The following is a 25,121-nucleotide window of genomic DNA, read 5'->3' on the forward strand; positions in this document are numbered from 1 at the left end:
CATTCCCAAAAAAATGGTTTACAAATCCAACTTCTGCTCTAAATAGTAAGTTCTTAAAGGCAAAGACTATATCTTAGTCATATTCAACTTCCCTTGAGAAGTTGAATGCCTTTCATAAAGCAAATGTTCAAATGATGAGTATATATGGTTCTATAACTTAAAATCCCTAAAGCCTCTCATTACTCCTAAGTTCTCCATTAACTTTCTAACCCTTTTCAAATATGAGGTGGAATCTATCAATAGAAAAAGACCCAGCAATGAAAAAGATGATGAAATTAGCCAAGATTTTACAACAGTCATTATCAATATTATCAATTTGTTCAAAGACATAAAGGAAAACAAAAACATGAGGAGACAAATTGAAAATATGAAAAAGAATTGAAACTTCTAAAAGTGAAAAAGAAAATAACTGAAATGAAAAATTACACAATGAAAAATAAAACACACAAAACCCTGAATATATAGCAATATAGTATCTTCCAGTAGAATGATATGAATATATGTTAATATATATATATTTAGTGGCCAGATTATTATGACCACCTGACGTTTGTAGGCAAATTAGCTATAATTTCACGCTGAAGTTGCTAGAGGGCCAGACCATTATAAACGTCTGAATAGCACAACATACCTAAGTGTCATTGCTGATCAAGTTCATCCTATCATGTTGATGGCATATCCCAATGGAGATGGCTTCTTCCAACAAGACAATGCGCCATGCCACAGTGCTCGTATTGTGCAGGAGTGGTTTCAAGAACATGAGGGAGACTTTACCTTGCTTAGGTGGCCCCCACAATCACCAGATCTCAATCCAATTGAGCATTTGTGGGATGAAGTTAAAAGAGCCATCAGGCAGCTGGTTCCACAACCATCAAATCTCACAGAACTGGACAGTGCTATTCATCAGGCATGGTGTCAGATTCCTCGCATCACCTTTCAACATCTCATGGAGTCAGTGCCAAGAAGAATCGCTACAGTATTGAAGGCAAAAGTGGCCCAACAAAGTATTGATGAGGTGGTCATAATAATCTGGCCACTGCGTGTGTGTGTGTGTGTGTGTGTGTGTGTATTTAAGAGACATAAATAAAATATTTAATACACACACACACACACACACACATATAAAATCATAGGTAAGTGAAGATAGTAAGCAGCCTTCGCCTGACACAAGGACAGTGCTTAGTAACTGCCAGCTTTTAGTGCTGTGACTCGTGCATGGTCGGGGGCGACCTGCAGGGATCAGCCTGCTGTAGGAGTGCCATGCACTGACCTCCAGGGGGCAGCTCCTGCATTGAGCGTCTGGTTGAACGGTCATTCTGGTCATTCCACCGTTTGGTCGCTGGGCTTTATTACATAGGACTAGAGGCCCATTGCACGAAGAGCACTCGGAACCCAGGCCTTCGCTCCAGCCACTCGCTCCAGCCGCAGCGGAGAAGCCAAGCCTCTTCAGCCATCAGTCTTCGCTCCATGCCTGCGTATGCAAATTAACTGCCATCTTTGTTGGGTTAATTTGCATACTCATCTGATTGGCTGGTGGGCATAGCGGAGTGACACCAATTTGCATGTTTCTCTTTTATTAGTGTAGGTAACTTATCATTGAATTAAGATAACAGTATCTTGCAGGGTTTTTCAAACACATTCTCCTTGCTATATGCTTATTAAAATAATAATAATAGCTACTCACTTCAATTGTCTTGGCTAGTAACTGTGTTTGAGGAAAATTATACTTGTATACTTCATTAGCAACATCGTTTACATCAATGGCAGCCACCACATGTGCAGGTATACCGCTTTCTGTAATGAGAAATGGAATATCTTAAAATGTAAAGTCCTTAACATCGATTTTTTCATTATAGAGAAGTCAAAATAATGAATTTTGTAGTACATTTCCTCAATTCTTCAATTATCTAGTTCAGTGATTTTCAACCACTGTGCCACAAAAACTTTTAAAACATGCAATACCTGGCTATTTAGTCAGGGGCACTGATTCTTTTTCCTTAGATTGTCAAATAAAAAAATGACAACAGTAAACACAATAGCTGTCCAGTGTGAATGAATCAAAATTATACCTATTTTTTTGGCAGATCGGCAAAAAATATATTTTTTGGTGTGCTGCAGAATTTTAGTAATTAGTTTATGTTACTAATGAGATGGAAAAGGTTGAAAATCGCCGATCTAGTTGAATTTCAGATTATCAACTGACGGCCAGCCCAGGTATGAAGTGGAATATTTAGTACCTCTGGTTCATCTCTCTAACAGCATTCCAAAGCTAAAAATAAGATTTAAATGTTTTAGTCATTATCTCTTATATTTGCTTCCCATCCTCCATTAAGATATATATATTTATGAGTTAAATAGAAGGTTTTCCTAAGTTAAACCAAAAATAGGAAACAAATATATTCTTAAAAGCCATATCACTTGGAACCTTAGATAAATAACTATTAATTGTTCCTCACCTTCTAACGTCAATACAAAGCTGCTCTTAATACCACTGATAATGCTTTTCAGTAAGTTGTTTTTTTTTTTTAAGTAATAGGCTGATTGAGATATAACTCTCATGACACAAAATTAACCCATTTAAGATTTAGGTAAGCTTTTAAATGAGATGAACAATTAATGGGCATCCAAATGTAAAAAGTTCACAGATCAAATATTAAAAATCTGAACAGAATGGGAGAGAATATAAGAAGAGTAATGAAAATAATTACAAGGGCATACCTTCAACTGTCTTGCTGCTAAAGAAAAGCATGTTGAAAACGCTTTCAGATTCAGAAAATTCCGCCATAGTCTTTAAATGGCAATCAAAATTTGAACTACTAGTATGTAAGAATAGCTGCTGTTATATTTTGCAATTACCATCTTCTTTGCCCTTCTTCCCCAAAGCACACTATGTGTTTACCCTGTTCCAAGTCAAGGGAAAAACTGAAGAGTTTTAAAAATAAAAGTATTTCAGACCTCTTAGGAAAACCATCAGAGAAAATATTACAAAAGTACATAGTAGCTTCCAGTAGCTATTTCTTTAATACTCATTTCTGTTACTAGCTTAGATAACCCAAGGATCAAAAAAAAAAAAAAAAAAAAAAAAAAAAAGGATGAAGAGCTAGGGTTCATGAAGTAGGCATCTATAATAAAAGCGTAATATGCTAATTAGACTGGATGACCTTCCAGATGAAGCCAGGGCTGCGAAGGAAGGCCTACTCTTGCACGAATTTCGTCTAGACATAAACACAAGATGGGGCAACAGAGAAGGCTCACACATTTAGAAATCACAACCATACACTGAGGCCTAGAGGAGATGATGCCAGAGAGAAAAAAAGTGCATGTATGCCTTTTAAGTAAATATATACTCCCTCTGTCCCATAATAATAGTAGCAGTTGATGAATGTAATTTGTCCCATAATAATAGTAGCAAAAGAAAATAAATATAGAAGGCAACATTTATTATCAAAAAACTAGATTAAATTAAAAATAAATTAAAAATAGTACTCCTAATTTTTACTTTGAGTGTTCAGATAGTTTCTGGATTTTTCAATAATTTCGTTACTGCATTTTATAGGTAGGATCCCTTGGCTGCGAAGCTTTGCTTTCCCTATATGCGTGAGCTTAAAATTATTGGAGCCATTGTTCTTCATTGCTTCCAGCATAACTTGTTGAACTGATGGAAATGTATTATCCAGTATTTCGGGAGAAATATAATCAAAGGCTAATATGGTGCCTCTTCTGCCAAGAGGAATATGTCTAACTTTTTCAAGTTTTTCTCCATAATCTTTGCATTTACATCCACAGTTTTGTTTTTTCAAAGAATTAACATTAGTATAAGATTCTCCTTGACAATTATTTTCGGAAGCACGTTTCCAAATTCTTGATATGGTCATTCTGTTGCACTTAAATTGTTTTGCAGCTAATGTAATTGGACCTTTCTGAAACATTTCCTTTTTCTTTTGATGCATCAAGAACTGGACAATCGCAACTCGATCTTTGCTTGAAAACTCTTTTTTTCATCTTACTTTTACAATGGGTTGATATTCAACTGAAATAAAACAATTGATTTCAATCAGCAGATGAAATTAGAAAAATAGTTACAATTCGTAATAATTAGATTAACCTAAAAATTGAAAGATGTGTCAAAACAAATGACAGATGTCATGAAACATTGATTTTGATTGAAAGCTTCACAATTTTGCACTACAACACAACTTACAGCTGCATTCGCCAATAATTCCCATTTAATTATTCACTTGCTTCTATTATTATGGGACAGAGGGAGTACTAAATATCTACTGGGCTCAAAACACTGGGTTAGGACCAATTATCTCCTAGGTACCCTGCTGCCTTGTATACAGGTCACAGGAAACTTTGAATTCCTATTAGTAATATCACAGGTAGCTACCTCGAATTGAGTGTAAATTAAATAACTAGTTGCCATAATCTAATCTAATAAAAGAGAAACATGCAAATTAACCATACCTTCACTCCCCCGAGCCACGCCCACCAGCCAATCAGAGCAACTATATGCAAATTAACCCAATCAAGATGGCGGCTGGCAGCCACGGAGCTGGACCAAGCAGAAGGCTTGGTTGCCCTGGCGATGGAGAAAGCCAAGCTGCCCACCTGCCCTGGCTGGCTGTGGCCTCTGCTAAAGGCAACAAAGTTTCAATTATAGAAGATAAATAAATCAATAAATCCCAGATACCTGCTTCCAGCCAGCCTCCACTGGGAGTTTGGGTGGCTGGGGGGTGTGGCCAGGCTGCAAACAGCCATCAGCCCCTCACCCAGGCTGGCCACACCCTCATGGGGTGAGGGTCCCTGCTGGGGGTCTTGGCCAGCCTGCAAACAGCCATCAGCCCCTCACCCAGGCTGGCCACACCCTCATGGGGTGAGGGTCCCTGCTGGGGGTCTTGGCCAGCCTGCAAACAGCCATCAGCCACTCATCCAGGCTGGCCAGGCACTCCAGCAGGACCCCTACTCCCTGAAGGGGGTGTGGCCAGTCTGAAAATGACCCTCAGCCACTCACCCAGGCTGGCCAGGCACCCCAGTGGGACCCCCACCCTTTTCTTTTTTTTTTAATATATTTTATTGATTTTTCACAGAGAGGAAGGGAGAGAGACAGAGAGCCAGAAACATCGATGAGAGAGAAACATCGACCAGCTGCCTCCTGCACATCCCCCACTGGGGATATGCCCACAACCCAGGCACATGCCCTTGACCAGAATCGAACCCGGGACCCCTCAGTCCGCAGGCCGACGCTCTATCCACTGAGCCAAACCGGTCTTGGCTTGGGACCCCCACCCTGATCCGAGACACCCTTCAGGGCAAACCAGCCAGCCCCCAGCCATGCACCAGGCATATAATAAAAGGGTAATATGCAAATTGACACTAACAGCAGAACAACTGGGAATGACTGGTCACTATGACACACACTGACCACCAGGGGGCAGATGCTCAATGCAGGAGCTGCTTCCTGGTGGTCAGTGCACTCCCACAAGGGGAGCTCTGCTCAGCAACAAGCCAGGCTGATGTCTGCCAGCACAGCAGTGATGGCGGGAGCCCCTCTCGCCTCCTCAGCAGCGCTAAGGATGTCCAACTGCAGCTTAGGCCTGGTCCCCGCTGGCAAGTGGACATCCCCTGAGGGTTCCTGGGCTGCCAGAGGGATGTCTGACTGCCAGCTTAGGCTCAATCCCCTGGGGAGTGGGCCTAAGCCAGCAGGTGGACATCCCCCGAGGGGTCCCAGACTGCAAGAGGGCACAAGCTGGGCTGAGGGACCCCCCCGAGTGCACAAATTTTTGTGCACTGGCCCTCTAGTATAAAATAAAGATATAAACTATATCTTTGTCAAAAGCATCAGAGAGATCTTGAAACATAAATAAAAAAGGCTTTTAAACAATAAAAAAAATTAGTATATAAAGATCACTTTGCAAAATCACCTATTATAATTCAGGTCAAGAACTAAGCTACTACTAACCATCATAAAAGCTCAGAATTAAATAAACTTCACTGAATAATTTAATTGTTTTGCTAAATAAAAGATGTAATTTGCAATATAGGCAACAAGTTGAAAGTGCCTGGAGTTGGTTAATACAATTATCTAAGCAAGCAAGAATCATGCACGCATATGCACACACACACACACACACACACACACACGCACACGCGCACGCACACAGCATTTAAACAGCAATAATGTTCCTTCTTTTTCTGATCACTCTTTCTGGAAAGATTGTGTGGAAGTGTCACTCTGCTTAGTAGTAGTGAACAAGTGCATTTCTTCTTTTCCTTCTTTACAATTTATTTTCTGATCTACATCTCATATAGGTGAGTAATTATTTGAATTACCTTCTTAAAAGCACACCTGAGACATCTAATCAGGTATGTTAACACTGACATCTAGTTGTGAAATGGACGATCAGCTGAAGACATCCAATGTCTGTTTCATTTAAAGTAATAGCTTCATTAAGAATAAAAGTACTAAGCAAAACCAGACCTGCAAGGACTCTAAATTTAAAATCATTGCCAAACATTTTATCACTATTAGCAAAGTACATTTGTTGTTTTGTTATTTGAATACTTTTGTATTTCAAAAATCACAAATTATTTCTGTGAAATAAGATAAAAAGTAAGCTTAAAAAATATAATTTTTAACCCTTATAAGTTTAACTAGTAGTCAACCAAAACCAATTTACTTTGGGTTAAGGCATACTCAAGGGTGGGGAACATCTGGCCATATAAGGCCTCAAAATCATTTGGTCTGGCCCTGCCAAGGCATTAGGGGTGAGTTAATTAAATGCTTGACCAAATATTGTAAGCTAATTTTTAAGTTGATAATTTTGTATGGCCCATAAATGACGTTATAAATACCCAAATGGCCTTTCCGCACCTGCTTTTATTATGGCCAACCAAAATATATTTTTTAAATAATTTTTATAGATTTCAGAGATGAAGGGAGAGGGAGAGATAGAAACATCAATGAGAGAGAATCATTGATTCGCTGCCTCCAACACACCTCTTACTGGGGATCGAGCCCTACAACCCAGGCATGTGTCCTTGACCAAAATCAAAGCCAGGACCCTTCAGTCCCCAGACCAACGTTCTATACATTGAGCTAAGCCAGCTAGGGCCCAATTCCTGCTTTTAGATCATTGTTACACAGATCTGACTAAATACAACAGCCCTTCAATCAGAAAGTGGATGGAACTGTTTGAGGTTTGTGTACAGACCAGAAATGGGGAAGTGAGGTGCTAAATTAATGTTTTAAAAAAGGCACATCTACAGAGTTCACTTTGAAAGGAAAATAAAGATGCTATGCCAGATAATATAAAGAGAAGAGGAGGAAATGAATCTTGAAGAGGACCTTGAGAAAACAAGTTAAGCTGTAAGAAATTTTTCCAGTAAGTCTCTAGAAAAGTCCACTTAAAATGATGTTGGCATCTTGAGGTAGTTAATACAGCTACTGCTTTCCCTATTCTCTCTTTCTCTCTTTCCCTCTCTTGCTTTCACTTTCTTACCATACCTTAAGCTTCCCGGTGCAGAAGAATAGCAAGAAAAAAGGCAGTTTGGTAGAGGCCACACAATCCTGCATAGCCCTGCATCACCCTTATCCTTGGGCATGCAGGAAGTCTCAATTTCCAGGGACATATCTGGTCCCTAAAGGAAAGTTTAATAGGCAGTTGAAATTAGAGTTAACTTGAAACTCTAAAACTGCTTAGTACATCAATGATGAACTGTAATGATGAAAATGTTCTGTATCTGTGCTGTCCAATATGGTAGTCACTAGCCACGTGATTACTAAGTGCTTAAAATGTGGCTAGTGCAACTAAGGAACTGACTTTTTCATTTAATTTAATTTTAATTAATTTAAATCTCAATTGCTACATATAGCTGTGGCTACCATACTGGGTAGCACAGCTCTCTCTGAACAGCATAAAAAGCCTTATATAGAGTGGGTATCATGCCAAGACAGCCTATGGAGTCAGAGAACTCATGTTCAAATTCTGGATCTGACAGTTATGTAGCCCCTTATCAATGAAGTGGACATACAGTATTTTTCCGTGTATAAGATGCTATTTTTTTCTAAAATCGTTAGACTGAAAATCAAGGGGTGTTTTATACAAGGAAGTCAGCCGAGGAGGGAGCAGCACGGGTGCATAGCTGCCCACACCTTGTCAAACAGGCTCCCTCCAATCGAGCCTCATTGTTACTGATATCAGCTGATGCCGTAAGTGGAGGTGGAGGTGGAGAGTGTGCAGATGCAACAGGGACTAGAGCATTCTGAGCCCATGAAGATGTCAAAAAATAAACAATAAATACCAGTAAGCAATTGTTTTACTCTGCAAAATTCAAACTGTATATAATCAGCTATGTAAAAGAGCATGGAAATAGAGCTGCAGAGACAATTTGGACCTCCTCTCACTGAGTGTATGATCAGACAGTGGAAAAAACAGGAAGAACAACTCCTTAAGATGCCAAAAAAGAAGGCCTTAAGAGGAAAACCAACAAAATTGGCAAACTTGGAGCAGACTTGGATTATGGAGCAACACCAGAGTGGCTTATATGTGTCAACCAAGCTTATTCAAATCAGGCAAGAATGATTGCAAGCGAAATGAACATTGATTTTACAGGAAAGACAAAATGGTGCTTCAAATTCATGAGGAAAGAAGGATTGGCCATGAGAACATGAACAAAGTTAGCTCAGAAAATGCCACCAATTTATGAGGATGATCTCACATACATAGACAGTGAGTCAGAAGACAGCAGTGATACAAGTTGAAAAATTTGATATGTCTAGAACTAAATAGTGATGAAGAAGAGAGCAGTGATGCAACAGAGGCTGAATAAAGTGATATGCTGCATAATATTATAGTACTGGTATGCAAACATTACCTGCGGTAATCTATAAGAATAAAAACGTAATATGCAAATTGACCGAACAGCTGAACAGCAGAATGACCATCCGGAAGACCACACTATGACATGCACTAGCGCCAGGCCAGCTGAGGCTGGTGTGATGCAATTGGTTGGGGGCCCCGCCATCACCCCACGATCGCCCCGCAGAGGAAGGCCCAGGCCATCCTCTGCAGATGATCGATCAGGGGGCTCCAAGAAACCGGGGGTGTGTGGCGGTGAACACAGGCAAGTGTCAGGCCAAGGCGGGCGCGGGTGGGGGTGGGACTGTAAAGCCAGCAGCCTGAGCTGTGAAGCCGGCAGCTGGGGGGGAAGGAAGGCCTACCCTTGCAAGAATTTCATGCATCAGGCCTCTAGTTACTAAATAAATATGTTTTGTGTTTTATGTTTAAAATATTGATTTCTTAATTTGGGTTGGAAAAGTGAGGGGCATCTTATACATGGGGGCATCTTATACAAGGAAAAATACAGTAATAGCAGTTCCCACAAAGAGCTGCTATAAAAAAGAAAATGAAATATGTAAAACACCTAGTATATAGATTTTCGATAATTATTAAAATTCCTATTCATTGCCTGACTTCTCATTGCCTGACTTCTAACTGGAATATTATAGATTAAACTAGGGACCTAGTGCATGAATTTGTGCACCTTGAAAGGAACTGTGGGCCACAAGGCTGCTGTGGGCACGGGGGGGGGGGGTGTCTCGGTCCATCCTCCATGCCCCTGCCTAGCCCCTTCCGCCGTAGCCCCCGGTCTTCTTTCTGCTGGCAGCCCCACTCCCACTGCCGCCACTCCCATACACTGACAGCACCGACCCTACTATCACTATCACCTGCTGATGGCGCAAAGCGATTGGGGCCGGTGCCAACAGCAGGTATGAGCAGGGCCATCACCAGAAGCTGGTGCCAGAGGCAGCTACTGGCCCCAATCACCCTTCAGGAGCAGGGGGAGGTGGAGAAGCCCTGAGGGGTGATCAGGGCCAGCAGCTGCTGCTCGCATTCACTGACAGCACCCAGTGATCGGAGCCAGCACCGGGTGTGAGAGGCGGCTCCAGCGCTGGCAGCGGGTGCGAGCACTGGGCAGGACCACGGCATGCAGGAGCAAAGAATTTTCAATAACCACAAGAGGCTCGCCCCGATGACAGTGACTGGTGCCCCACCTTGATCTGGTGCCCCCGCTCACCTGCTCCACCATCCTGCCACAGCCGATGCCCACTATGTTCCGCGCACGCCCCATGGTGGTCAGTGCATGTCATGGGGCCAGTTGTTTGGTTGTTCCACCATTCAGTTTATTTGCATATTAGGGTTTTAGATAGATAGATAGATAGATAGATAGACAGACAGACAGACAGACAGATAGATAGATAGATAGATAAACAGATAGACAAAATAATAATTGTTATTTTATGAAAGCTAAGAAATTATACAGTGAGAAAAGTTAAGCTAGAACTGTTTATCTGGAAGACAAATTTCAGGAAAAACATTCTGAAAGATTTTAGAGTGACATAAGAAGAAGGGATCTTCAAAATAACTAGATGGTTCTAATCCAGCCGTGGGCAAACTACGGCCCACGGGCCGGATCCGGCCCATTTGAAATGAATTAAACTAAAAAATAAAAAGACCGTACCCTTTTATGTAATGATGTTTACTTTGAATTTATATTAGTTCACACAAACACTCCATCCATGCTTTTGTTCCGGCCCTCCGGTCCAGTTTAAGAACCCATTGTGGCCCTCGAGTCAAAAAGTTTGCCCACCCCTGTATCTAATCTCTACTATAAACACTGAGAGAAAATAGACTAAAATTGAATCCCAAGCGATCAGCATTATCTAAAGGAAAAATTTTCCTTTTTATCTTTCAATTGTTAGGTAACAATCAAAGCAGCATCATTCCAAAGGGAAAACAGAGCTTCTTTAGTGATAGCTGTTCTGTCTCTTTCTAATAGCCAATGTTATGATAAAAATAATCTAAATAAGTCTGGCCATGCACAAATATTTAGCAAGAGATTACTGAGGGCAGAAAATATGTGAGGTTGATTATCATTGTGCCAAAATTCCAACAGTTTTGCTTCTGAGATTTTGAATATAACATGGTATAGTTATTAATATTGGTATTGCTATTAATGTCATTCATATTAGAGCTTTGAGTTGTTTATTTAATGTAAGATTGTGGTAAGTTTTTTAAATGTTGATAATGATTACTAATAATAAAATAAATCTTAATTTTTTTAATTTTTCAGACTTTCATTTCACAGCTCTTTGAATGATTACTACTCCACAGCTCTTTTTACAAAAGATGTTTGATGTTTAAAACAATCTATTGTCCTAAAATTAAGAAATCACTCCTTACATCAAGTTTTAATAACTTTTAAGATTAAATCACTTAGAAAGTGATATGAGATTGTTTATTTTAAAATTACATTTTGTTTTAAAGGGAAAATAAACACTTCGTTGTTTTTGTTTCTTATTTTAGAGACCTTACAAAGGGAGATGATCAGTGTTCTATGTGGACATTTTATTTATAAAATACACTTAGGTCAATTTTTAAAAAAATCTGAAAGCTTCAAATGCTCTTTTTATGAACTCACATCAGTAAATTTACACTTATGGGGTTCTCCGGGATTTTTCTGGATTCTAGCCAAGTCGTTTACTGCTTACAAATCTAGTACTTCACCAAACACCTTCCTGTTAAAATCCAAAGTTCTTAATTAACATAACCTGGACCCTGCGTACCCATACAGCACCCTCTCTCAACATTATCCCTGACCATCCCCACGTTCTCTTCCAATTCACACTTGCCACACTCATACACATATACTTTTCCCTTGGGTAATAGCAAACTACTTAATACTTATGGGCCATAATTTCTCAAACCTAGTGTCGCTGCATAAAGTTACAAGGCCTTTCCCATGCTGCCCAACCACTAACACTGGCTCTCTTATACTGGATCATTCTTAGTGGTTCCTCAGGACTCATTCAGCTCCAGGAAGCCCTCAGGAGGAAAGTTTTGCTTTTATACCAGGACACTGTCTCTCTCACTAGACGATGCGATCTGACAGAGCTCAGGCCTAAACCAGTAATCAGACATCCCTCTCACAATCCTGGAATGCTGGCTCTTAATCACTCACCTGCCTGCCTGCCTGGTTGCCCCTAACTGCCCACCCTTGTCAGCCTGATTGCCCCTCACTGCCTCTGCGTGCAGGCCAGGTTGCCCCTAACTGCCCCCCCCCCCCGCCCCCGCCGGCCTAATCGCCCCTAACTGCCCCCCCTGCTGGCCTGGTTGCCCCTAACTGCCTCCCCCAGCCACCACCAACCTGATTGCCCCTAACTGCCCCCTCCACCAGCCTAGTCACCCCTCACTGCCCCCCATGCCACCCTAATCACCCCCACTGCCCCCCCTGCCAGCCTGGTCATCCCCAACTGCACCTCCCCTGCCGGCCTGATCACCCCTAACTGCCCCCCATGCAGCCTGTTTTTCAGTCGTTTGGTCGTCCCTCACTAACCCCTCTACCAGCCTGGTCACCCCACGCAGCCTGCTGTTCAGTCCTTTGGTCATTTCTCACTAACCCCCCTGCCAGCCTGGTCGTAGGCAGCCATCTTGTGAGGGTGTGAGGGTTAATTTGCATATTACCTCTTTATTATATAGGACTAGAAGCCCGGTGCACAAAAATTTGTGCACTCGGGGGGGGGGGGGGGGGGGGAGAGGTGGCCTCTCAGCCCGGCCTGTGCCCTCTAGCAGTCTGGGACTCCTCAGGAGATAAGGACCTGCTGGCTTAGGCCCGCTCCCAGGTGGCAGAGGGAAGGCCCAATCCCTAGGTGCAGCCCCTGGTCAGGCTCAGAGCAGGGCCGACTGGGGGGTTGGGGCGCCAGCCCCTGTCATGCACAGAGCAGGGAGGATTAGGAGGTTGCGATGCCACTGCTAGTCACGCTCAGGGTAGGGCTGATTGGGGGGTTGGGACACTGCCCCCGTTACACTAAAGGCAGGGTCCATGGGGAGGTTGCGGCACCACCCCCTGTCACGCACAGAGCAGGGCCAATCAGGGGGTTGGGGCGCTGCCCCCTATCACGCACAGAGCAGGGCCCATCAGGGGGGTTGGGGCTCCGTACCCTGTCACGCACAGAGCAGGGTCAATCAGGGGGTTGAGGAACTCCCCCCTGTCACGCACAGAGCAGGGCCCATCAGGGGGTTGGGGAGCTCCCCCCTGTCACTCACAGAGTAGGGCCGATAGAGGAGTTGGGGCACCACATACTCTCACACACAGAGCAGGGCGGATCAGGGGGTTGGGGTGCCGCCACTGTCACTCAGGGCAGGGCCGATGGGGGGGGGGGGGTTGGAGCGCCGCACCCTGTCACACACAGAGCCGCAGGGCGATCAGGGGGTTGGGGAGCTCCCCCCCTGTCATGCACAGAGCAGGGCTGATCAGGGGGTTGAGGAGCTCCCCACTGTCACAAACAAAGCAGGGCAGATAGGGAGGTTGTGGCCCCGCCCCATCACAAAGAACTGCAGGGCGATCAGGGGGTTTGGTAGCTGCCCCTTGTCACACTGATCCCGGTGCTGGGAGGCCTTGCTGCTCCGCTGATCCCGGTGCTGGGAGGCATATTACCCTTTTCCTATATAGGAAAGAAGCCTGGTGCATGGGTGAGGGCTGGCTGGTTTGCCCTGAAGGGTGTCCTGGATCAGGGTGGGGGTCCAGCTTGGGAGCCTGGCCAGCCTGGGGGAGGAGATGATGGCTGTTTGCATCTGGTCACACCCCCTTCAGGGTGGGGGTCCCGCTTGGGTGCCTGGCCAGCCTGGGTGAGGGGATGATGGCTGTTTGCATCTGGTAACACACCCTTTAGGGTGGGGGTCTCCACTGTGGTGCCTGGCGAGCCTGGGTGAGGGGCTGAGGGCTGCTTTCAGGCTGGCGGGTGACTGAAGCTCCCAACCTGTCCTTTTTTCCTTTTTTTTAAATTCTGGGCCAGCTTTAGCTCTGAGGCTTGGCTCCAGCTATGAGACCTCCGCCGCTGAAAGCAGGTTTCTGGCCTTTGTTTACCTTCTGTATTTGAAACAATGTTGCGGTCCTGCTGGCTGAAGCCCGGGGTTTTGTTTAGCTTCTATATTTGTTACAATGTTGCTTAGAGTGCAGCTGAGAGGCCGGCAAGGCAGGCAGGGAACGTTGGTTTCCTTCGTCACTGAAGCAAGCAAGCCTCATGTTCGCTTCAAGCTGCCTGGCCGCTGGCTACCATCTTGGCTGGCAATTAATTTGCATATCACCCTGATTAGCCAATGGGAAGGGTAGCGGTCGTACGCTAATTACCATTTTTCTCTTTTATTAGATAGGATTGACTATACTAGAGGACCAGTGCCCAAAATTCATGCATGGGTGGGGTCCCTAGGCCTGGTGAGCAATCAGGGCCTATCGAGACTATCTCGCCCAGTCCCAATTGGGGCCCGGCCAGCCACCAGTTTAGGGGAGGTTTGCCAGCCACGGGAGGTTGGCTGTGGGAGCACACTGACCACTAAGGGACAGCTCCTGCATTGAGCATGTGCCCCCTGGTGGTCAGTGCACATCATAGCGACTGGTCAACTGGTTGTTCTGGTTATTCAGCCATAAGGGTCACTTAGGCTTTTATATATGAATTCCCCATGCTGTACTTTATATTCTTGTGACTATTCTGTAACAACCAACTTGTACTTCTTAGTCCCTTCACCTTTTTCACCCACCTCCCAATCCCCTCCCATCTGGCAACTGTCAAAATGTTCTCTGTATATGAGTCTGTTTCTATTCTGCTTATTAGTTTATTTTGTTTTTTAAATACTTTTTTTAAAAAATATATATTTTATTGATTTTTTACAGAGAGGAAGGGAGAGAGATAGAGAGTTAGAAACATTGATGGGAGAGAAACATCAATCAGCCGCCTCCTGCACATCTCCTACTGGGGATGTGCCCACAACCCAGGTACATGCCCTTGACCGGAATCGAACCTGGGACCTTTCAGTCCGCAGGCCAACGCTCTATCCACTGAGCCAAACCGGTTTCGGCTATTTTGTTTTTTAGAGTCAATGCTTGATATGTATTTATTGTCATTGTATTATTCATATTTTTTGTCCTTTCTTTTTCTTAAAGAAGACCTTTTAGCAATTCATATGATACTGGTTTGGTGATGAACTCCTTTAGCTTTTTCTTGTCTGTGAATCTCTTTTTCTGACCCTAAATTCTAAATGAGAGCTTTGCTGGATAGAGTAATCTTGGCTGTAGGTCTTTACTATTCATCACTTTGAATATTTCTTGCCACTCCCTTAAGGCCTGCAAAATTTTGTTAAGAAATCAACTGAGTCTTATGGGAGTTCCCTTGTAAATAACTAACTGCTTTTCTCTTGCACCTTTGAAGATTCTCTGTCTTTGACCTTTTGCATTTTATTTATGATGTGTCCTGGTGTGGGCCTCTGGGTACATTTGTTTTGGACTCTGCACTTCCTGAACTTGTATGTCCATTTTCTGCACCAGGTTAGGGAAGTATTCTGTCATTATTTTTTCAAATAGGTTTTCAATTTCTTGCTGTTTCTCTTCTTCCAGAACTCCCATTATGCAAATTTTGGTATGATTGAAGTTGTCCCAGAGGTTCCTTATGCTATACTCATTTTTAAAAATTTATTTGACTTTGGAGAGTGGAAGGGAGAGGGAGAGGGAGAGGGAGAGGGAGAGGGAGAGAGAAGCACTGATTTGTTGTTCCACTTATTTGTACATTCATAGGTTCATTCTTGTATGTGCCCTGACTAGGGATTGAACCCAAAACCTTAGCATATTGGAATGATGCTCTAACCAGCTGAGCTAACTGGGCAGGGTATCACTTTTTAAAATTTTCTTTTCTTTTTTGCTGTTCTGATTACATGAGTTTTGCTTCCTTATATCCCAAATTGCTGATTTGATTCTCAGCTTTATCTACTCCACTCTTAATTCCCTATAAATCATTCATTTGTTAAGATTCTCTGTCTTCCTTTTCTGACTGGCTTTTTTCACCCCATGGTTTCCATGTCTTTTTTTATGCTATTAAAGATCTCACTAAATTCAATGAGCATCTTATAACCAGTGTTTTTATTCTGCATCTAACAGATTGCTTATTTCCATTTTATTTTTTTTCTGGAGTTTTGTTCTGTTCTTTCATTTAGGCCATGTTTCTTTGTCTTCTCATTTTGGCAGCCTCCCTGTGCTCATTGCTATGTATTAGATAGAGCTGCTATATCCCCCAGGCTTGATAGAGTGGCCTTATGTAGTAAGCGTTCATAGCATCCAGTGGCACAGCCTCCCCAATCATTCCAGGAGAGCTGGGCACTCTAGGTGTGACACCATCCCCCACTATGTGGCCTGTGTATACCCTCCAGTTGTAGTTGAGCCTTGAATGCTGTTGGCACAACATTGGGAGGGATTTACCTCCATGCTATTGGCTTCAGGGACTAGCTGGGACCACCTATCACTATGGAGGATCAGGAGCCTACCCTATGGAACAGGACTTACTTCAGTGGGGCTCTGGTGCCCACTGAGTTTGCCCCTTGAGTGTGTTGCTTATGTAGGTGATTGGGTTGTGCTTCCACATGGTCTGAAGCTGTCCACTGGGTGTGCTGGTTCTGGGGCCTCCTGGGATGCGCAAGCCAAGGTCAGCCACAGCCTGTGTTTTGTCCAGAACTACCTGGCATGTGCTACAAAGTAATCTACATATGGCTGCTATTTGTGTGGAGCTTGGATGTGGCCAGGTGAGGCCAAGCCGTGAACCAAGGCCGGCTGCTGCTAGTTCCGGAACTGGTGTCATGTAGCAGAGGTAAAGGGCACACTGAGGCCAGATGCTGCTTGTTTGAGAGATTTTAGGGAAGTCTGAAACATGAGCCCAGTCAGGCCATTCATATGAAAAAGACAATGGAAACAGTTTGGGTGGGCCCACAAGGTGGGTGGGGCAAGGCCTAAAGGAATCCCCAGGGAGGATGAACAGTGATAGCCAGGTGGATGGAGATTCAGATGTGGTGACCATCTGCCAGCTTTTTGGGGTCAGGGGGTCTCAAAAAACAAAGCATGGGCTCTGCCAGCACTCTGTCTGGCAGAAAGCTGCCTCCCTCCACCAGCTCTCACCCTGATGCCAGACAATTCAGTTCTTGCTTGTATGTCCCTGATGCCTTTTGAACTGCTGCTCTACTGCTGGAGCTGAGAGGGAGTGAACCCGAGTAGGTCCATGTGTGGGTCCTTTAAGAGAAATTGCCTGGGCCTCCATCTGCCCTCCAACTCAGCCACACTTCCTGCTGGTTTTTATAGCCAGAAGTTATGGGGACCTGTCTTCCTGGCACTGGAATCCTGGGCCTGGTGTGGGGCTGGGACCACTTGCTTCTCAGGGAGGCCCTCTGCAGCCGACACATCCTCCCAATTTTTATCCAATATATAGGGATGTGGGACTAGGTCATTCCAAGTCTCTGCCCCTCCTACCAGTCTCAATGTGGCTTCTTCTTCTTCTTTTTTAAAAAAATATTTTTATTGATTTTAGAGAGGAAGAGAGGAGAGAGAGAAACATCAATGATGAGAAAGAATCATTGATCAGCTGCCTCCTGCACACCCCCTACTGGGGATCAAGCCTGCCACTCAGGCATATACCCTGGACTAGAACTGAACCTGGGACCCTTCACCGAAGGCCAAAGCTCTATCCACTGAGCCAAACCGGCTAGGGCTATGGTCAGCAAACTGTGGCTCATGAGCCACATGCAGCTCTTTGGCCCCTTGAGTGTGGCTCTTCCTAAGCCTTAGGAGTACCCTAATTAAGTTAATAACAATGCACCTACCTATACAGTTTAAGTTTAAAAAATTTGGCTCTCAAAAGAACTTTCAATCATTGTACTGTTGATATTTGGCTCTGTTGACTAATGAGTTTGCCGACCACTGGGCTAGGGCATGGCTTCTTCTTTATATCTTAGTTGTAAAACTTCCATTCAGCTAGATTCAGACAGTTCTAAATAACAGCTGCTCTGTTATCTATATATATATATATATAAAAGCCTAAGCAACCATTACAATCAAATGACCAGAATGACTGGAACAACCAGACCAGTCGCTATGACATGCACTGACCACCAGGGGGCAGATGCTTAACGCAGGAGCTGCCCCTGGTGGTCAGTGCGCTCCCACAGCCAACCTCCCAGGGCCAGCCAACCGCCTGCAGTCCCTCTCCCCATCCCTCCCTCCAGGCCGGCAGGCCCCTATCAGCCCCTGCCCACCCACCGTGGTGAGGGAAGGGGGAGAAAGGGGGAGATGGGGAACTGCGCAGTGGTGAGGTGCTGGCATCGGCGTCCAGCGTCCATTCCTTCCGCGCCCAGTCTGGCAACCATTGCCTCCTCTCCCAACCCCGCCATGGCCTTCGGGTCCCAGGCTGGGATGGGGAACCAGGGGTAGTTGTCAGCAGATGTGGCGCCTTTCCAAGGGGGGTTGAGAGCTGACTCCCTCCTTGGGGCTGGTGGCCCACCTCCCATGCCTCCTCCCTCGCCTGATTGCCAGCCAGGCCTAGGGACCCCACCCCTGCACAAATTCGTGCACCAGGCCTCTAGTTTAGTTACAATTTTGATCTGGTGGTGTGAGGATTTGAGTACCACATTTTTTGGACTTAGAAGTCTATATTTGGGCACATATCCTTAGGTGTGGTAGGCAGAACTTACATGACAATAGGGATTTTACAGATATGTTAAGGACCCTAAAAAGAGAAGATTATCCTGGGTTACACAGATAGGCACAATGTCATCACAAGAAGGATGGACAAGGATTAAAGTCAGAGAAGTAGATGTAATGAGGGATGGAGAGGTCAGAGACAAAGACTGGAAGATGTTACACTTCTGGCTTTGAAAAAAATTCAAGCTATTCCAAGTGAAAACAGAAAGCTATAATTTATTATAATATTCATGGGCATATGTAGAATTAATATTGAAAAGATATAATCTAAATCCTCAACAGTTTATTACTACAGATCATCATATGATTTTTATTTTTAGATTCCTTTTTACCTGTATAGCATCAGTATTTCCCAGTAGACCATAATCTCTGGACAAAAAGAAAACAGTTGTCCTGTTAATGCTGCATCCCCAGCACAGTAACTGACATAGAAACCACTCAATAATAACGCTCTGAATGAATAAATGTATGTTTTCAATATTTCCCAATTTATTGTTTTTTAATTTATCTTTATTGTTGAAAGTATTACAGATGTCTCATTTGTTTGTTTTTTCCCATTGACTCCCTCCACCCCACACCCATCCCTCCCAGGCCTTCACCACACTATTGTCTGTGTCTATGGGTTATGCATATATGCATATGTTTCCCAGTTACTCTCTCCCCGTCCCACCCCCGACCCTACCTTCCCTCTGAAATTCGTCAGTCTGTTCCATGCTTCTATGTCTCTAGATCTATATTGTTCATTAGATTCCACATGTGAGTGAGATCATGTGATACATGTCTTTCTCTGACTGGCTTATTTCAGTTAGCATAATACTTTCCAGATCCATCCATTCTGTTGCAAATGGTAAGAATTCCTTCTTTTTTACTGCTGTAAATGTACCACAACTTTTTTTATCCAAGTAACCCATTGGCACTTGGGCTGTTTCCAAATCCTAGCTATTGCAAATTGTGCTGCTATGAACATAGGGCTGCATATATTCTTTCTGATTGGTGTTTTGGGTTTCTTAAGATATATTCCTAGAAGTGAGATCATTGGGTCAAATGGGAGTTCCATTTTTAATTTTTTGAGGAAACTCCATACTGATTTCCACCGTGGCTGCACCAGTCTGCATTCCCACCAGCAGTGTACCAGGGTTCCCTTTCTAAATGTATCATACAAGACAAAAAGAATATAAATGTAAAATGGCATTTTAAAATATTCAACTTCACTAATAATCAAAAAGTTAAAATAATTTCACCTAATAAATTATGTCAGTTTAAATGTTATATTAGCATATTTATGGTAACACAATTTATTGGATATATCCCTTTAAAATATAAGTTGACAATATCAACTTTTAAAATGTCCATGCTCTATAACTAATGTACTCATTCAACAAATGTTTATTGAGCATCCACTATGCAACAATCACTATTCTAGGTGCCGAGAATATAGCAGTGAACAACATGGGAAATAAGCAAATCCCACACAGAACAAAAAAAAATATCTCCACCCTCAAGGAGCTTACATTTTAGAAGGGGAGGTAGTTGATTAAAAACATAAACAAGTAAAATACGTAGTATAATAGGCAGCAATACATGCTAAGAGTAAAATAAAACAATAAGGGCGATAGGCAGAATGGGCAGAGACTGCAGTTTTCTATAGCGGTCTGAGAAGATGATATTGAAGACAGCAATGGAATACTCCATGGCCATAAAAAAGAAGAAAATCTTACCTTTTGTGACAGCATGGATGGACATGGAGATAATTATGCTAAGTGAAATAAGCCAGTCAGAGAAAGACTTATATGTGGGATGTAATGAACAAAATAAACGGATGAACTAAATAGAAACAGAGGCATGAATACATGGAACTGACTGAGGGCTGTCAGAGGGGAGAGGGAGGGTGGACTGGATGAAAGGTGAAGGGATTAGCCAAAGAACATATATGTGTAACCCATGAACACAGACAACAGTGTGGTGATGGACAGAGGGAAGGGGGTCAGGGCCTGGGTAGAGGTGGGTAAAGGAGGGGGAGGGAAATGGGGACATCTGTAATAATGTCAACAATAACAATAAAGTAATAACATAAAATAAAGACAAGGAACTAGTCGTGTGGCTCTCTAGGGACAGCATTCCAGACAGAGGGAACAGCAAGTACAATGGCCCTGAGGCTCAGATGTTCTTGGTGTGTTTACTGGTAGCAGGGAGACCATCATCCCTAATCCACTCTCAAGGAGTTAATATTGGTAATAGGACAATGTGCACCTTCCCAACCTTTTTCTAAGATCAAACTATACACACACACACACACATGCTGTATGTATGTGTCCAAATATGAAACTAGAATAAAAGTCCATCCGCCATCATTTTCCCTATGAGAAAATCCAAATATGATTTATGAACATTTTCATTATAAATGATGAAAGAATATAGCTGAAATATTCAAGTAATGTCATATTATGTAACATTAATTTAGCACAGAGGCAGCAGGAAGGCTCTGTGGATCACAGGGTCAGCCAAGGAAAGCTACTCTGAAGAGGCCACATACGAACCAAGACATGGAAAATGAAATGCATCTGCTTTGGAAAAATCTGGGGTTAAAGCACTGTGGATAGATAGAGACTATAGCAAAGGCCAGAATGTAGCAGGAACATGAGGGTTTGAGAATATAGACAAAGAAGACCAGTGTGCCTGAAAAAGAGAACCAGAGGCAGACAGAAGCCAGATGTCACAGGCCTAGTAAGAATATGGGACTGTGATTCTAACCTCAAATGGAAGCCAGTTAAGCAAGAAGTGACATCATCCAGTTTACTTTGCAAAAAGATCATTCTGTTACTATGTGGAGAAAGGATGGAGTGAGAAAGCAGAGTGGAGGCAGGGGGGCAGTGAGGAAATTACTTCAATATTTTAAATAAGAGAAAGTATAGCTTAGGTTCACAATGGTGGCAATGATAACAGAAATAAATATGTGTACAAATTCAGGTTGCATTGGCTGAGAGGAGAGAAAATATGTAAGTGTTTCATTAACAAAAAAAATTAAAATTATGCAATTGCCCCTATCAAATTAGCAAAAGTTAAAACTGGATAATACCAATTCTGAAGACTATGTAGTTCATAAACCTCTGAAAAGCAATTAGTTATTATTATCAAAAGCCTTAAAAATATTCTCATAATTTTCGACTTAGTAACTGGCACAAAATCAAGTCTTTTGTTGTTGAATGAATTAATTCAACTTTTAGAAAACATGCTTAATGAGAAAATCAGGATTTATGCTCCAGGATATAACGAGCACATTTATCCTTGCAATACCCAACACTTACGGAGTGGCTTAACGACAGCGTATGATGAAGTACTGAGCAACATTTAAAATAGCGTTTCAAGATCTGAGGGAAAACTAACTAAGGAAGCAAATTGTACTGGAGTTTTGTTTACATGCTGGCAAGTTGGGTTTTTTTTAATATATTTTATTGATTTTTTACAGAGAGGAAGGGAGAGGGATAGAGAATCAGAAACATCGATGAGAGAGAAGCATCAATCAGCTGCCTCCTGCACATCTCCTATTGGGGATGTGCCTGAAACCCAGGTACATGCCCTTGACCGGAATCGAACCCGGGACCCTTCAGTCCGCAGGCCGATGCTCTATCCACTGAGCCAAACCGGTTTCGGCAACTGGCAAGTTTTGATATGACAACTGAACAGGGGAGAGCTAGCAAATAATTGGTAATAAAAATTTAACAATAATCTAGTCTAAAATCAAATCAATGCATATTTTCAGAAAACTTACATGCTCAACTCATTCCACACTGTCTGTACCTTACACTATTCAGCCTCTTGTTACCCTTGGTACTAAAAAAGGAAGCGGGGACGTTTCAGTTTTGTGGTTGTCTTGGTAATTTAAGTATAAACATGCACAAAGTCTATTTGTCTCTCTGTCTCCAGTGCCCAGCACAGGACCTGGCACAGAACAGGGACTTGCTCAATCCATCTTTTTGGAGTGAAAATCACCAAAAAAAAAAACCCCAACCTTTTCAGTCCCAACTTAGCACCGAAAATTTTAAAACGTCAAACTGGAAGAGGTCCATAAAAGCGACAGTGCTAATAGCAATTGATAATATTGTGAGCGGCTACAATCTACCAGGCATTATTAAACTGTATGCTCCCTCTCTCCACTCCTCACATTAATCCTTCTCTGAAAGAATTACTTTGCACATTTTAAAGCCAGGGAACAGGTTCAAAAATGGTAAAGAACCAGCCCAAGGTCACAGAGCGACTGAGTTCCACCTCGACCCCTCTCGCGCCTAAACGCACCTAGACTCGATGCACCACGAAGCGTGTGGCTTCTCGGTGATGGGAAGGGACCCGCTCTGGGGGTTCACTGTTTCTACCGGGAACCGCAGTGATCCCCTAGAGCCCGGGGTCCCCAGGGAGACCCGACCGGACCAGCGACCGCCCCTCCCCACGGGGACTTCCGGGGCCGGGACCCTCTTCCCCCGCCGCTCGGCGCTGCCACACTGGGCCTGGGCGTCGGCACCGGCCGGGGGCTCGCCCCTCCGCCCCGGGGGTTCCCTGTAGGATGGCTCAGAGCCCAGCCTGGAGGATCAGGACCCAGGAACCGAGCTCTCTAAGGTTCGGGGCAGGAGGAAGAGTGTCCACCACAGAGCAGCGGGAGGCGGCGGCCCGCAGGCGCTGTTTCCAGGACAACCGAGGCCCCCACCCCCCGCCTCCCAGCGTCTCCGCCCCCGGCGTCTCGCCGCTCCTCCCCTCGCTGGAGCCAGAGCTCCGAGCAGCGCCCGGCGGGAAAGGAGGCGCTCGGTGCACTCTCACCTCTCAGCGCCTGGTGCATGCCCCCCACGCCGCTGTACAGCTCCAGCACCCGCAGGGGTTCCATTCCCGCGCCGCCACCGCCACCCCGGAACTAGGCCTGCCGGTCCCCCAGCTTCTCCTCCCTCCGCCGGCGCTGCGCCCTGGCCTCGGGTTCCGCGGCTTTTCAGTTCCGCCCCTTCCTGCAGCTCAGGCTCAGGGCTTCACCTGGCAGCTGGGGCCTGGGACTGGAGGGGCCGAAGGGGACACAGGGCATGGAACAGTGAGGTCTCACCAGTGAATAGCAGCCGCTCTGTGGTCTCATGTGCGCTTCGTCACCCTTCTAAGTGCTTTGTAGGGCCTTGGGAGGGAAGGAATCTGGAGCTCAGTGGATGGGCAAAGTTTGCCTTTGCCTCAAAATCATTGGAATCCAGAAAACTCACTTTTCAGGCATGCCGCTTCTCCAGAAGTCCCTCGAACGCCTGAATTGTTCCAACCTTTTCCCATCAGCCTGGAGCACCTAACACGTGCTTGGGTCATGGCGATAAATCTGACGCCTCTTCCCCAGAGAAGGTCCCAGAGCTACACGGAGGGAAGTAGCACCTGTGCAGCAGAGCCCCGGTGCCTGCTATCACTGTTAGCGGTGATACTTATATTTTAGCTTGGAAAACACCCTCCATAGGCTATGCGATCAGTGCAATATGGGACTATTTATGGTCCTCCAAGGGCTAGGGCCCTGCTTCTCCAGGATGGTCCAGTGACCAAATTACTATAAATTGGATTACAGACCAAGAAAGAAAAAAAGGCTATATGCCGGAGAGGCAATGTTCTCATTATGAAGTGTCCCTGTGTTGTTCCCATTACCGCCTCGGGTCTTGTAAGAAAAAATGATGGAAGACCACTTGTACTAAGTTAACTGATTTCTCAGAAACTTTGCATGTGTGCTAACATAACAAAAGTATGACTACTGTTATCTGAATTACAGAACTGTCTGATCCACACTGATGTGTCCTATGAATGTTTAAATTGTAAAAGTGTATTATACTTCAAATGTTTTGCATTTGTTGGTCACTTATTTCAGATAAGAAGGGTTGTGTGGTAGAAAGATAGCAGAGACCTGAGGTTAGCCCTGGCATTGCCAATAACTGGTTGTGTGTGACTCTGCACTGAGCCTGGTTTCTTCATCTGTATCATGAAGGGGAAGGAAGAAAGGGAAATGATTGCTGAGGGCCATGCAGCTTCAAGGAAGGTCCTGTGGCTGACTCTACTTGCAAAGGAGGTCCTGATTGGGCCACACGTTAATTATCCGCTCAAATTGAAATGATCTAGAAAGGAGACATTTCAAAAATCTGCTTTAAGCAAATGTACTCTTAAACCAACTCACAGAAATCATGCACACACTAACATCATATATGATGCATGAAGCAAACTTTTCTAATATGTATTACATAATATTAGTGCCGTAAATAGAGATCATGCCATATACAGTCAATAATCAACACATTAAATAAATCTAGAATCTGTTTAGCATTAGTGCTATAAATCAAAATAAATATGACCAAGGATCTTACCCTGGAGGGGAGAGACAGGACAGAAATATGTGGAAGAGTTCATGAAAAATACCAACCTCCTGGGAGAACAGGAGGTAGAATCTCATCCCCACACAGGCTGGTTACAGACTATTCACTCTGATATTGTGAAGAGTCTTCACAGTAGAACCCCAGACTTACCTTTATTTGTTAACTTTGCTTTCACCCTTCTTG

At 43.9% G+C, this 25,121-nt stretch overlaps 1 protein-coding gene across 2 annotated transcripts in view; it reads right to left on the bottom strand.

Annotated features, from left to right (window-relative positions):
- Positions 1–23,463, bottom strand: part of TRDMT1 (tRNA aspartic acid methyltransferase 1) — a 59,291-nt gene extending 35,828 nt beyond the window's left edge. For both annotated transcript variants that reach the window (XM_081093753.1, XM_081093754.1), the window contains exons 1-2: positions 23,383–23,463; positions 1,685–1,794 (exon numbers count right to left, since the gene is read on the bottom strand). In XM_081093753.1, the coding sequence (XP_080949879.1) occupies positions 1,685–1,794; positions 23,383–23,446 (174 nt within the window). In that variant the 5' untranslated portion in view covers positions 23,447–23,463. The remainder of the gene's footprint in view (positions 1–1,684; positions 1,795–23,382) is intronic.
- Between the last annotated feature and the right edge of the window lie 1,658 nt (positions 23,464–25,121).

Source organism: Myotis nattereri (assembly GCF_964212035.1).
Source record: "Myotis nattereri genome assembly, chromosome: 1".
Classification (NCBI taxonomy): domain Eukaryota; kingdom Metazoa; phylum Chordata; class Mammalia; order Chiroptera; family Vespertilionidae; genus Myotis; species Myotis nattereri.